Here is a 13,729-nt window from a genome sequence, read left to right as displayed (position 1 = left end):
AATAGTAGCCTATGACTGACATCCTATGGTACCCAATTTTTTTCTTAAAATATTCATCTCTTACATGTACCAGTATCAAAACATACCAATATCCCACATGCTTATTTTAAACACATATTCAGACACAAATTCGAGAGTATGATGCTCCAACACTATGGGAAAAAATTGAGCATACCCGTCTTGAAACATACCCATACCCGACACTTTCAACACATATTCAAAAATGAATATAAGGCGATGATCATTTAAATATATTGAAAAAGACTTAGAAGAACAATAAAATAGGATACTTGAATTACCCATATCCAACATATCTAAATCTGGATAACATAGATGACATATATTCAAGAAAGTGTAAAACCTTATTTAAAACCCAAAATGACATCTAATTCTCACTCTAAAGACTTTGAAGTATAGCGCCAGAGAAGCCCTCCAACAAGGTTGTTCAATGCATGGGAAGCCATAGGAACGATAACACTGGATGACATGATTGTTGCATAACCATACACAATACCAACAAAAGTTGCCCTGAAATATACAATATCACCCAAATAATATATGATCATACAAACTTAGTAAAAACTAGAAAGTCAATCTTAACTTCTTCTTTTTTGTTTTTTTGAAATATCCATATTAAACGCCTATGTCCAACACACATCTGGACATGAGGACGGGATTATGACCTTCTAATGATCCTCAAAAGGCATAGAGAAGATTCTAAGGAATGGAAAATACATGTATCATACAAGTACCTAAATCTAACTCTCCACATTGTGCTCGGAAAACATAGGTTTCTATCTATGTTGCTCTAATTTTTCATTTTTGTTGAAATACATATGTCTAAAACTTATCTATAAGTAGCTACTAGGATATAACCTTCTAAGTGTCCTCAAAATTCATGAAAAAAACTCTGATGAAGGATAAACATACCCAAGTCAGACACATCACCTATCCGTACTCAACTCTCACACCCGAGCTTTTAGTAACATAGGATTCAAAATTATTGTAAGACAATGAGAAAAGTTCAACAAGTATTAGTTCTCAAATTTTTCTCATTGTCTTACAAATAATTTTGAAACCTATTGTAAGAATAATGTTGCAACATATTGCACTGACAACTGACTTGACTTTGAAATAATTTTAAGAATGGTTAATATGTAAATTGATCCCGATACCTTTTAACGATTTGGTAGGTAAAAGAAATTCTTAATCAAAATTCAAGTTCCTGAATAGTGAAACAAGTTAGCCCGATGGACTAATACCATTACATAAAATGTTAACATAGTATCAAGTTGTCATGTGTCAAATCAATGCCACATCAGCATTTGACCTTACACGTGATGACTTGGTATTTGAGCAAACCATGCCACATCACAATTTTATGTAACAGCGTTAATCAATTGGGGAAATATGTTTATGAAATACAAATTCAGTTACCTGATTAAGGTGCCAAATCATTAAAAAAAGGTCTATAATTTTTTGGTATGTGCACCATGAAATACAATAGAAAATTTTGATCAATTCATGATGGTATATATGCTGAAAAAGAAGCATAATATCAAGCATTAAATCAATAAGATGTTAGAAGCATATACCACATTGCAAAGGAATACTTTCTCCCATTGCCCAAGTGTAGAACACCAAAAAGTGTGCTAACAACCATAACACTCTTCCAGTCAAATCCCAAAACCGGGAGCAGTGCGCCACGGAAAAGGAGTTCCTACACATTGTGCAAGTTCTATTAGTAGGGTATATCACATATCAGCATTAAAGGAAGAAAAGGGGAAAAAAGAGTTGACGAAAATCGGAAATAGTTATTTCAGCTACCTCACTCATCCTAGGCAAAAATGCCACAACCAAGTAATCATAAAGTTGTAGTGAAGAAAGAACCTACAAAGGAAGATGTTTTTTAGGTTCAGAAAATAATATATAAAGATTTTAAGAGAAAATCCAGCCCCTACAGATTCAGCAAACAAATAACGAGACAACTCGTTGGCTCAAAGTAATTTCAATTATACAAAACCTAATAAGCTAATCTAAAACTGAACCTTAACAGCTAGGAGTGAGTATTCAGTTGGTACGGTTGGTTCAGCTCTAAGTTCTTAAAAACCAAAGAAACTTAGAAAACCAAACAAACCGACAGAAATATGAGTAAGAAACCTGAACTAACCAAACAGAACTGGTTTGGCCGGTTGTTTTAGTTTCTCACTTATATTGGGTTAGGTTACATAATGTTTTTGACATTTTTAGAACCAAAGGAAAATTAACGTAACACAACTTATTTGTTTTCTAATTGTGTTGGTTTATCAGATGGTTCGGTTTGGAAAAGAAAAACCACAAACTGAACGAATAAACACATAAATCGAACTATCAATCCAAACCAAACAAATCGAATTAAATTAATTGAATTTGATCCATCTTGGTAAAGTGGCATTTTGCTGACACTTATTAACAATGAATCTATTGGAAGTCTATGAGTAGGGACCTACCTGCTTATTGGCTGTATCACTTGACTCAGCAAAATATCGCCACGTTTTCAATAGTATGTACCGGCATGAGGAAATTAGCAAAACCAATCCAATGATCAACTCAAGGTGCCACAACTCGAAACCAACTGCAAACAAATGGAGAGGCAATGATTCTATTTGAAATAGCTATATAGCTTGGATTTGGGTGCGAGTTCCGAACAATGGTGGTTTCTAAGTTTTTCCATGTATTTGAAGGATAATATCCCTGTACCTATATTCAAATGTGTTAGACATGAGTACCTAAAGAAAAGTGACAAATCCAAGCATCATAGGATGAACTTACTTGCATGCTCAAACACATAAGTAAGAAACCTATATTACTCAGATTATTCATTTTTCTTAAAGTACACCCATGTTGAGATATAAGTACGAGGACATACCTCACCAATGACTAGTCAAATACATGAAAGAACCTTTTTTAAAAAAAAATTACCATACCTGTATCCAACACTTGCACCCAAGTTTGAGAAACATAGTGAGAACCCTTAAAAAATATTATTTCATAACAAGCTAGAATCTAAAAGTTTTCAAGAGAATATTTAATAAACCTATTCTAAATTTTATTAAGTAAATAATTAAATTTAAATAGAAAAAAGAGTCATAACCTAGCTAGAAAAACAATTCTCTTATTCTAGTAAACTACTACAAGATAAAATAAAATATTCTTAAAAAATTTCAATTAATTATTCTAATATTTATCTACCTAAATAACTAAAAAAATATCCCCAAACTATATGGGCTTCAGGTATTTCAACACCCTCCTAAGTTGGTGCATATATATCAATTATGCCCAACTTGCTTACAAGAAAAACAAAACTTGTCTTAGAGAGCCCTTTGGTGAGTATGTTAGCAATCTGTTGTTTTAAAGGAACAAACGGCATGCACACTTGACCTTTTTCAACTAAGCTTCCTTCTTTATTTTCAAATTTTACATTTGGATCAATTAATGTGTCAACTGGGCGGCAACCACTCATCCCAACCTCCTTTTACAGATCAATCACATATTTTTCTGAGAGACCACAAGACCATTCTTTGATCGAGCAACTTTCATTCCAATGAAATATTTTAAAGGACCCAAGTCTTTGATCTCAAACTCTAATGTTAGATGCTCCTTAAGATGCCTTATTTCATCCAAATCATCTCCTGTAAGAATGATATCATCGTCATTAACTATAATAATAGTTATTCTACCACTTTGTGAGTGCCAGTAGAACATTGTATGATCAGTTTGCCCTTGTCTCTAATCTTGTTTTTTAACAACCTGAGTGAATCATTCAAACCAAGCTCGAAGAGACTGCTTTAGATCATACAAAGATTTCTTGAACTTACACGCTTGAGTTTCAAATTTTTCTTCAAAACCTGGAGGAGAATCCATGTAACTTCTTCTTCAAGTTTCCCATTTAGGAAAGCATTCTTCACATCTAGCTGTTGTAAAAACCAATCAAAATTAACAATGGATAAAAGAACTCTAACAGAATTTAACTTGGTTATTGAAGCAAATGTCTCAAGATAGTCTATCCCGTATGTTTGACTGTACCTTTTAGCCACTAGTCGAGCTTTGTATTTATCTAAAGATCCATCCAGTTTGAATTTGGTTGTGAACACCCATTTACAGTCCACTTTTTTTTTCTACAAGTAATTCCATTGTTTCCCATGTACCTATTTTTTCAAGAGTGTGTATCTCCTCTAAAATAGCCTCCTTTCATTTAGAAACCTGTAAAGCATCTTTCACATTTTTGGGTATTTCTACAGTATTGAGACACGAAATAAAGGCTGAGAATGTCGAAGACAAGACTTTATAAGACACAAATTTAGATATGGGATATTTGACAACATTTCTAACATATTTTCTTTTAACAATTGGAATATCTACATTAGAAAATTCATTGATTAGATTATGAGTTTTACCTGGACTTTTGACAAGATCTTGCGGGTCGAATTCTTGGTGATGAATCTGGTGGATTCCACTTTTTTAATTCCGATTTCTTCTTGAGTAAACCAACAATTCCTTTGTTTGTTCCCTATTCTAATGATCAACTATACACCTTCGTACTCATTTTTATTAACAACATTAACATCATTGATTTATGTGTTGATCATAAATTCGTCTTCCCCATTATTAGAATACCTATGTTGTATATTTTTAGTCTTTTCTTGATCAATTATTGAATTTTCTTTGCTATAATTCCCTCCCTGAATATTGGAATTAAAATAAGATTGTGTTTCAACAAATGTGACATCCATGGTAACAATAATCTTTTTATCAATTGGATCACAACCCCCTTTTTATTAGAAGGGTACCCAAAAATGACACTTTTTTTTTGCTCTAGGAGCTAGTTTACCTTGGTTGTGAAGATAAATAAAAACACTAAACCCAAAAACTCGGAAGGGCAAATCTGTGATCAATTTAGAGTTAGGAAAGCTATCTTTAAAAAAAACTAAAAGGAGTTCTATAGTTTAGAGTTTTACTGGGCATTTTATTAATAAGATATATAGTTGTTAATAAGGCTTCTCCCCAAAGATAACATGGTACCTGACTAGTAAACATCAAAGCTCTAGTTACTTCCAAAAGATGGTGGGTTTTTCTTTTTGCAATCTCATTCTGTTGTGATGTATTTGTACAAGAGCTTTGGTGGACTATTCCATGTTTGGTTAAGAAAACGCCTAATTGGTCGCTAAAAAATTATCCACCATTGTCACTCCGAAATTCTTTTATTTTAACACCAAATTATGTTTTCACCATAGTATAAAAAGACTGAAACGCATTTTTAACTTTACACTTATCTTTTAATAAAAACACCCAACAAATACGAGTATGATCATCAATAAATGTGACAAACCAACGTTTTCCTGAAAAAGTTAAGACTCTCAAAGGTCCCCAAACATCACTATGAATTAACGAAAAATGTTTGGAAGCTTTATATTTTTTAGGTGAAAAGAATGACCGATTATGTTTAACCAATTCACAAAATTCACAATGATATGAAGGAATTTTATTCTTAAATAGATCAGGTAGCAAATTTCTTAAATAGTAAAAAATAGTAAACTAGAGATTCTTTAGCATTGTCAATCATCCTCTACGAGACCATGTCTTGAAATTTACACATAGAAGAGTCAAATATAACACGACAATTTGAGGATGGGGATAATTTACTAACTGATATGAGATTACAAGCTATATTTGGCATATGTAAAACATCATGTAAAACCAAGAAAGGTGAAATTTTAATTGTGCCTTTCATGGCTATTGCCGTGAACAACCCATCTACTACTTTGATCTTTTTGTTTCTTGAACAAGGTGTGTAAGTTGAGAAAAGAAAATAACTACTAGTCATGTGATCACTAGCTCCAGAATCAATGACCCACGTGTTTGTTTTACAAGGCTTGACACAGAGAAAAATAGAAAAATCAATACCTGATTGGGTAAATAAGGAAGGCCTATTGGATGAGTTAGGAACAGAAGAATTCATCTGCAACTGTGGTGATTGAAAAAACTTGTGTAGATGCTCTAATAGTTCCTTAGTGAATGGAGACCCTTCTAGAGAACTTTACTGCTCATGATTTTCAATAGTCGTTTGGAAAGCTCTACTACCCTCAAATTTTGAACCACGACCATTGCCACTCTTTTTTCTCTCATTTGTCGATTTTCCATGGAGCTTCCAACACATTTCTCAAGTGTGTCAATATTTTTTGCAATGGTCACACCAAGGTTTTTTTTTCTTTTTTCACTGTCATCATTATTTTTAACAGTCACAAAAGCAAAATTATCGCCGTTAGCTTCAAATCCTAGCCCTAACATTACTTTTCTCCTCGTCTCCTCTCTTCTAACCTCCAAAAAAAAAATCTCACGGAATGTTGGAAGAGATTTTTTTTCCTAGAATCCAAGATCTCACTTCATCAAATTCTCTAGGACACTCTCCTCTTTTTTCATAGCTTTTACACTATCTCTGGGACACTCTCATTCATCATTATAACATTAATCTAGTTCTTGCTAAAGAGACATCATCTCATTATAATACAAAGTAACTTCTTTTTCCCCTTGCCTAGCCTTCCAGAGTTTTATTTCTAACTCAAAAATCTGTGAAGCGCTTTCTAAATCTAAATAGGTGTCTTTCAAAGCGCCCCAAACATCTTTAATAGTCAAGAGAAAAAGAAAAGGTTTACCTATGGATGCTTCCATGAAATTAATAAGCCACGCAATTATCATAAAATTTTCTGACCTCCACGTGCTCATCTTTGGATCGCCCACTTATGATTGCTTAACTTCTCTAGTTAAATGACCTAGCTTGTTGCGCCCATCAATTGCTAACTTCACGAACTGCGACCATTCGAGATAATTCTTGCCATTCAACTTGTGAGATGTTAGCTGAAAAGAGAGGTGAGACGCCTTTGTCCCTAGAATCATTGCACTCTCAGTAGTTATTTCGACAACAGAACTTTCTAACTCCGTTTAGTTGTTGGATCTTTTATCTCTATTAAATGTTGTTTTAACCATGGTGTTACTGGAGATTTAATCTAGCTTAGACGCCATGAAAGTTTTTAAGAGAGTATTTAATAGAACTGTTCTAAATTTTATTAAGTTAATAATTGAAAAAATAATAAAAAGAAGAGTGATAACCTAACTGGGAAATTAATTCCCTAACTACTAAAAGATCAAACAAAATATTCCTAACAAATCTCAATTAATTATTCTAAAATTTATCTACCTAAATAACTTAAAAATATTCTCAAATTATATGGGTCGTCTGTATTTCAACAAAATCTTCCAGCTTCTTGATAAGCATCGGATCTAAAACTATTTCTAGAAAGAATCAACCGTTCTCATAATTTTATAAGCTGAATTCATTTTCAATACCTAGGGTTAGCAAATAACCTGTGTTTCAAAATCTATGCAGATCTAGTGGCTTCATTTTAAGCACTTGAAAAGATATTCTCAGTTTAAATAACCACAAATGTTAGACCTGAATTAAGACAACAGTTTAAATTGCTAAATTTATCCTTGTGAACTCAACTTAATTTTTAAAGGGTCATCTCTTGATTAGTAATTCGATCAAACACTAAAGGCAGAAAAAGCAGAAACAAAACCAATTTTCGGAAACCGTTTAGGGAGGAAGCTTAAATGAAATATATACATGATACTTCCGTGGAGCAGTCAAGAATGGGTAGTCCTTCCATTGACCCAACATGCGATACCTGTAGATTACAATTAGAATATACAACTTGAAGATATTTTACCAATTAAGAAAACGTAAGTCAAGTCACAAACTCACTGGTTTGGTGAGTTGATCATGTTGCACTGAAGAAAAGCGAAAGTTACTTAAGCTACTAAACAAGTAATGGACATAAAAAGAGGTCTAAAAGCAAAGAATAAGATCATAGAAATCAAGCTACCATTCATGCGTGCTGAAGCAAACCTGTCTAATTATTAGACCCAAAGCAGCTATCAACCCAGAAGTGATGGTGCAGGCTTGAAGCACATTACTCCTGGAAGGAATGGAAATGATATCCGGTGGAGTTGAATCTACACTTTTTCCATTATTATTATTGCCATCCTTGGAAGGACACATATCAGCTAGACCATTGATGTCTTCTGGTAAGGTCTCTTTAGTCTGCAAGGTGAAACTTGTACTCAGCCGCCCCTCTCTTCTTGAAATTTTCATTGGTTTGCGACTAGCAAAGGCCCTTGCACTAAATTTAGTGCTCTGCGGATGAAAGCATATATGTATAAAACTTGTAGGACCCGAAGGCAAACTACTTATCAAATTCAGCAAGATTAGATGGCTTACAATGATTGAGTTTCGGGGTGAAAGCTCTTTGATTCCATAGTATCTAACAAACATCCCACCTATTCAAATATCACCAATTTTGCACATCAACAAAGAATAAAGAAAAGCTCTTTTATTTTTACTAATAACTTAGTTCCTGTGTCAAATCTTAGGGGTATAAACAAGGTACTTAGGTTCGACGAAAGAAACTAGATTCGATTTTGACATTATCTAAGTCAAGCTCAAGGTAAAGCTATCAAATGAGCTAGATTAGAGTATTCTAATGTTTGCCTCGAGTAGTTCGCCAGGCTAATTGAACTTCCTTTTAATATATATTATTCTTAATTAGCATTAAAAAATCTCAGTTCCAACATAAATAATCGAGTTTTTAAGTCGAGAATGAGATTCAAGCCTATTACCAAATAAATTTAATTTAATTTAATGAGCTTAAGCATGGGAGTTCAGTATATTTTTACCGGATAAACAAACATAGTTAAAAACAAATATTGAGCACGCTTGAGCATTTCAAATATTTTTCTTGAATTTTAATCTTGAGCTCAACTCTAGAACTGAAAGTGAATAGAGTTCGAGGTAAGCTTCAAGTATCGAGTTTCAAGTTGAATCAAACTGGAGCTTCTTAGAACGGGCATCAATTGAATTATACCCTGTCAAATCTGATACATGGTGATGGAAGAACTAACATGAAAAACATTAAAACTTTCCCAATTTCAGCATTCTTTTAACTAAACATATTGGTTGGTGAAACAAAAAGAACAAGAAAGGGAAGTCATGGAGAAGTGGCACTAACAGTTTATAGTGAGCAAACCCATAGCTGGTGCCAGCTTCTAAATCAAAGTGGATGCACCCTTTAAGCTGTCAGACCCAGAATTCACAATAAAGCAAGATAATTAAAACATGAAAAGAAAGGCAGAAAGTATTTGTGCGTATCTATGACAGAGAGTAATTCAATTGAAGCCAAACCAAACCTTTATTCCTGCAGTTTCTGTATTTCTAAGTTCCCAACTGGAATTTCAAAACGAAGATATCAAATTTATCCAAACAAGAAGAGAGCATCTAGAGAAGCTGCGATGTATGATAAGGATTACAAGGGCGAGGATGTCAGAAACTGGGTGAAGTTAAGAGCACAAAATATGAAATATCCTATGCTTTTGAAGGCAACACCATTCATATTTTTGTGGGTTAAGGGCGTAGACAGACATGAACTTTTCCAAATACAAAATAACATTTATGTCCTTTTTCCGTCAAATGATAAAATTACAGTTTAGTTATTTTACTTTTACTTTTATTCAATTCAGCTCGATTGAGACTTCCTTTAACACTAATACATTTTTCTTATCATCTTCTTAACCCATATTCATTATTAAATTATATTCTCTCGACTTAGTCAAATTACACTTTAGTCTTTACAATTTTCTATCTCTTTCAGTTTGATATGTTTCTATTATTTCAAGCTCACATTCATACTCACTAAATTTTCTTTCTCCAAATATGTAATTAATTTCTTAAATTTTATTTGATACACTCATTTTTTTAATTTTCCTCATAATTTCACCATCTCTGATCGTAGAACAATACCAGTTACTAAATCAAAAATTTTAAGGTGTTAATTTTTTAGATAAAAGAAAGGAACACATGGTGTACAAATTAAACAAGTCAATATATGGACTTAAACAAACTTCTCATCAATAATATTTTAAGTTTAATTATATCAAAACTTCCTTTAGTTTTAAGGAAAAGAATGTTGATCAATGTATATATGTAAAGGTCAGTGGGAACAAATTTATTTTTCTTATTCTATATGTTTACGATATTCTGCTAGCCGCAAAAGATTTTGGTTTATTATATGAAACCAAGAAGTTCCTCTCTAATAATTTTGAAATGAAATATTTTGGGATAAATGGCAATGATTGTTAGGATTGTCTAAAATACATATATTAGTAAAATTTCAAAGAGATTCAAGATGGAAAAATATTCAATAGGAATAGTACCGGCCAAAAAAGGGATAAATTAATCTTATGCAATGTCCAAAGAATCAATTGGAACTAGAACAAATGAAGAAGATTTCTTATGCATTTGTTGTTGGGAGTTTGATGTATGCTTAAACTTGTACAAAAACATACATCAATTTTTTTGTTGCAATGCTAGGCAGATATTAGAGTAATCCAAGATGGGACCATTAGAAAGCTACAAAGAAATTACTTAGATACTTACAATGAACGAATGATCATGTGCTCACTTATAGGATATCTAATCGTTTAGAAGTAACTTTTTATAAATATTTAGCTTTTGATAAATGTGTAGATTTAAGGAAGTCTACATTTAGTTATTTGTTACTTTTAGAGCAATTTTATGGAAATTGGAAAGCAAATTTATCATTATTACATCTACTATGGAGGCAAAGTTTATAGCATTCTTTGAGTCTATTATTCATGGGTTATGGTTGCGGAATTACACTCCAGGGCTTGGAATTGTCGACAGTATGACAAGTCGTTGAAAACTTATTGCGATAACTCTACATCAAGTTTCTTCTTTAAATGACAAGTATTCGAATGGTACTAAACATATGGAAATAAAATACATTACCATTAAAGAAATTCAGAAATAAAGAGTGCCAATTGAACATATTAGTACCAACTTAATGGTTAAAGATCCATTAACAAAAGGATTGTCACCCAAGACATTTAGTGAGCATATTGAAAAGATGAGTATTATAGGATGTCATTTTGATTTATATTAAGGTGTGACCAATATTATCATTGACACTTTCAACTCCATAATGAAATTATTTTTAATATTTCATATTTTCTAATAAGTATACATAATTGAATTAAAATATTATTAACATGAATAGTCTTAGAATAGAAATGAAAGTTAGACAATTTTGTTTCTTTTCATGTTAAGTTGGAAAATTAACATGTATTGCATGGAAGGAACTATGTTGATATAATGATATACAACCGTCATAGCTCTTATAAATTTTCTAACTATGATTTGATATTATAATTAGTATGATTAAAGATTTAACAATAATAATATTGTACACATTATTATCTTTATTATTAAATCATGAAAGTGATGGCATATGGGTCAAGCGAGAGAATTTAAGAAATTATGTGACCCATATGATATTTATTAGATATTATTATATATTATCTAATAATTAATAATGATTTAATAATTTATTTAAAATTATATTTGATTAGTTGAAGAGGTATATTTCCTGAATAGTTATATTACTGGAATTGTGACTATTTGAATAATTAAAACTCTTCAAAAGGACATGCCATGTAATACCTTACTTTTGACCTAGAAGATGATCAAATGCTTGATGTCACGTTGGTTACTGAAGTAACCTCCAACACAAATTACTGAACACATGAAGATATATTTTAAGCCATTCAAACATAATGAATAGTAATTAATCAATACTACAACTAAAAGAAACTTAAAAATAACATTTGAGATTCAAAATATCGAAAATAGTGGTCAAGTATCGATACTTAACCCATGTGTTCCAATACCCTAGACCAAAAATTCATATTAGTAGTTACTAGGCCCAAGTTTCGATACTCAGATTCCGTGTACCGATACCTCTAAGCAAAGTATCAATACATCTTATTAAGGTTCAGTACCTCACCTTAAACCCAAAACACTCAGCAGAAAAGTACCAAAAACCAACAATCAGTGCCACAAAACACCATTAAACCATGCCATACATCCACCAAAATATTACCAACACATTTAACATACTAAATCAAGTTCAATGTAACAGCCCGATTTTAAGCCTAGTCGGAACAGTGGTTTTAGGATCACAAATCCGACAAGGGAAAATATAATTATTATTATATTTTTATGGTCTACAATTTCATGGAAAATTTTTGTGAATTTTTCATTCAAAAATTTCGACGTTTGGGCACTCAATTTAGCCAAAAGGACTAAATTGCAAAAAGAGCAAAAGTTGAGTTCTACATGTTAGAAGCGTCCAATTGTTATGAAATTTTAAATTGGAGGTCCTTAAATGGTAATTAGACCATTGGTTAAATTTTTGACAAAAATGGACATGAGATAAGTGAAATAGGAAATTTTTAAGTTAGGGGCATTTTGGTAATTTGGTAATTAAAAAGTATTAAAAAGACAAAATAGGCCAAAAATCATCATCTTCAACCTCATGGCTGAAATTAGAAAGGGGGAATCCATGGTTAGCTTTTTCAAGCTTCCAAGTTCGATTATCAAGAAAGACGAGAAGTCAACCTTAATCGGGGAAAAGAGAAGATTAGGGATTAAATTCCAAAATCTTTACATTTTGTATCGAGGTAAGTTGTATGTAATTAATACATTGTTATAATTATTTTTTTTATATTTCGTGACAATATATGCGAAAGGGTTGGATATGAAATAGTTATATTAAAGTTAGAAATTTGAAATTGATAGTTGATTTGTTTAAAATCAGCTTGGTTTATGGATATACCAACTGCAAGTAATGGTTGAAGTGATTTAAATCGAATTATTAAATTGGTTATGGAATTGAGTGGAAAGATTGATATTATAACGTGCTATGGAGAAATTGTAAATTATTGGAAAGTAAGAATCTTTGTGGAACTGTCGGAATGGTAAAGATTTGAATAAGGTATCAATGAACACGTGTGTAGTACTGTGTGAAGGCTACTACGTGAACCGATAAATGATGGTCACATGTGTAGTACTAAGTGAAGGCTACAATGTGTACCGAGAAGCTTTGGTCACGTGTGTAGTACTGTGTGAAGGCTACTACGTGAATCGATAAATGATGGTCACATGTGTAGTACTAAGTGAAGGCTACTATGTGTACCGAAAAGCTTTGGTCATGTGTGTAGTACTATGTGAAGGCCACTACGTGAACCGTAAAACTTGATCACGTATGTAGTACTATGTGAAGGCTACTACGTGTATCGAATGATAAAAGTAACATGGATAGTACTGTGTGAAAAACCCCAAATATTTGTTGTTATACCGACATGTTCAATGAGATATGAGTATGTGATTGGAACGTGATAAGTTGCGAAAGAGTGACTCAAGTGATGAAGTATTGTATTGTGTTATAAAATAAATGGTTATAGTGCTATGTGAATGAGGGATGTGTGGAATTGAATTGAATATTGACTTGAAAATAACGAAGTGAATTTTGAATTGAATAGTGATTGAAAGTGAAATTATGAAAAAGTAGAATTAGCAACAAAACAGTTTTGGACAGCAACAATCACGTGACTTTAAAAAATCACCAAAAATGGTGGAAATATAATTAGAGAGTGAATAAGATATGAAATGAAATCTTAGTGAGTCTTTTTTTTAAAAAATAAACAGAGCAAGCAAAAGAGTTATATATTTTGAGATATTTGAATTTTAGTGAGACAGGGACGGATTGATTTTGGAATCCCC

General features: G+C 32.2%; 1 protein-coding gene across 2 annotated transcripts; it reads right to left on the bottom strand.

Annotated features, from left to right (window-relative positions):
* Window positions 1-272: 272 nt before the first annotated feature.
* On the bottom strand, window positions 273-9,513 carry LOC107903903 (uncharacterized). Of its 2 annotated transcripts, XM_016830104.2 has the most exons (9): window positions 9,280-9,513; window positions 9,102-9,166; window positions 8,315-8,373; window positions 7,943-8,230; window positions 7,661-7,721; window positions 2,490-2,614; window positions 1,828-1,890; window positions 1,596-1,720; window positions 273-528 (listed from the first exon to the last, which is right to left on the bottom strand). In XM_016830104.2, the coding sequence occupies exons 2-9, from the start codon at window positions 9,121-9,123 to the stop codon at window positions 393-395; spliced, it is 879 nt and encodes a 292-aa protein (XP_016685593.1). In that variant the 5' UTR covers window positions 9,124-9,166; window positions 9,280-9,513; the 3' UTR covers window positions 273-392. The 2 variants fall into 2 exon arrangements, with proteins under 2 accessions (XP_016685593.1, XP_016685594.1); XM_016830105.2 differs by lacking the exon at window positions 1,828-1,890.
* Between the last annotated feature and the right edge of the window lie 4,216 nt (window positions 9,514-13,729).

The sequence above is a fragment of the Gossypium hirsutum genome, chromosome D05 (genome assembly GCF_007990345.1).
Source record: "Gossypium hirsutum isolate 1008001.06 chromosome D05, Gossypium_hirsutum_v2.1, whole genome shotgun sequence".
Classification (NCBI taxonomy): domain Eukaryota; kingdom Viridiplantae; phylum Streptophyta; class Magnoliopsida; order Malvales; family Malvaceae; genus Gossypium; species Gossypium hirsutum.
Note: the sequence above shows the minus strand (reverse complement) of the source record. Positions and strands in the feature narration are given on the sequence as shown.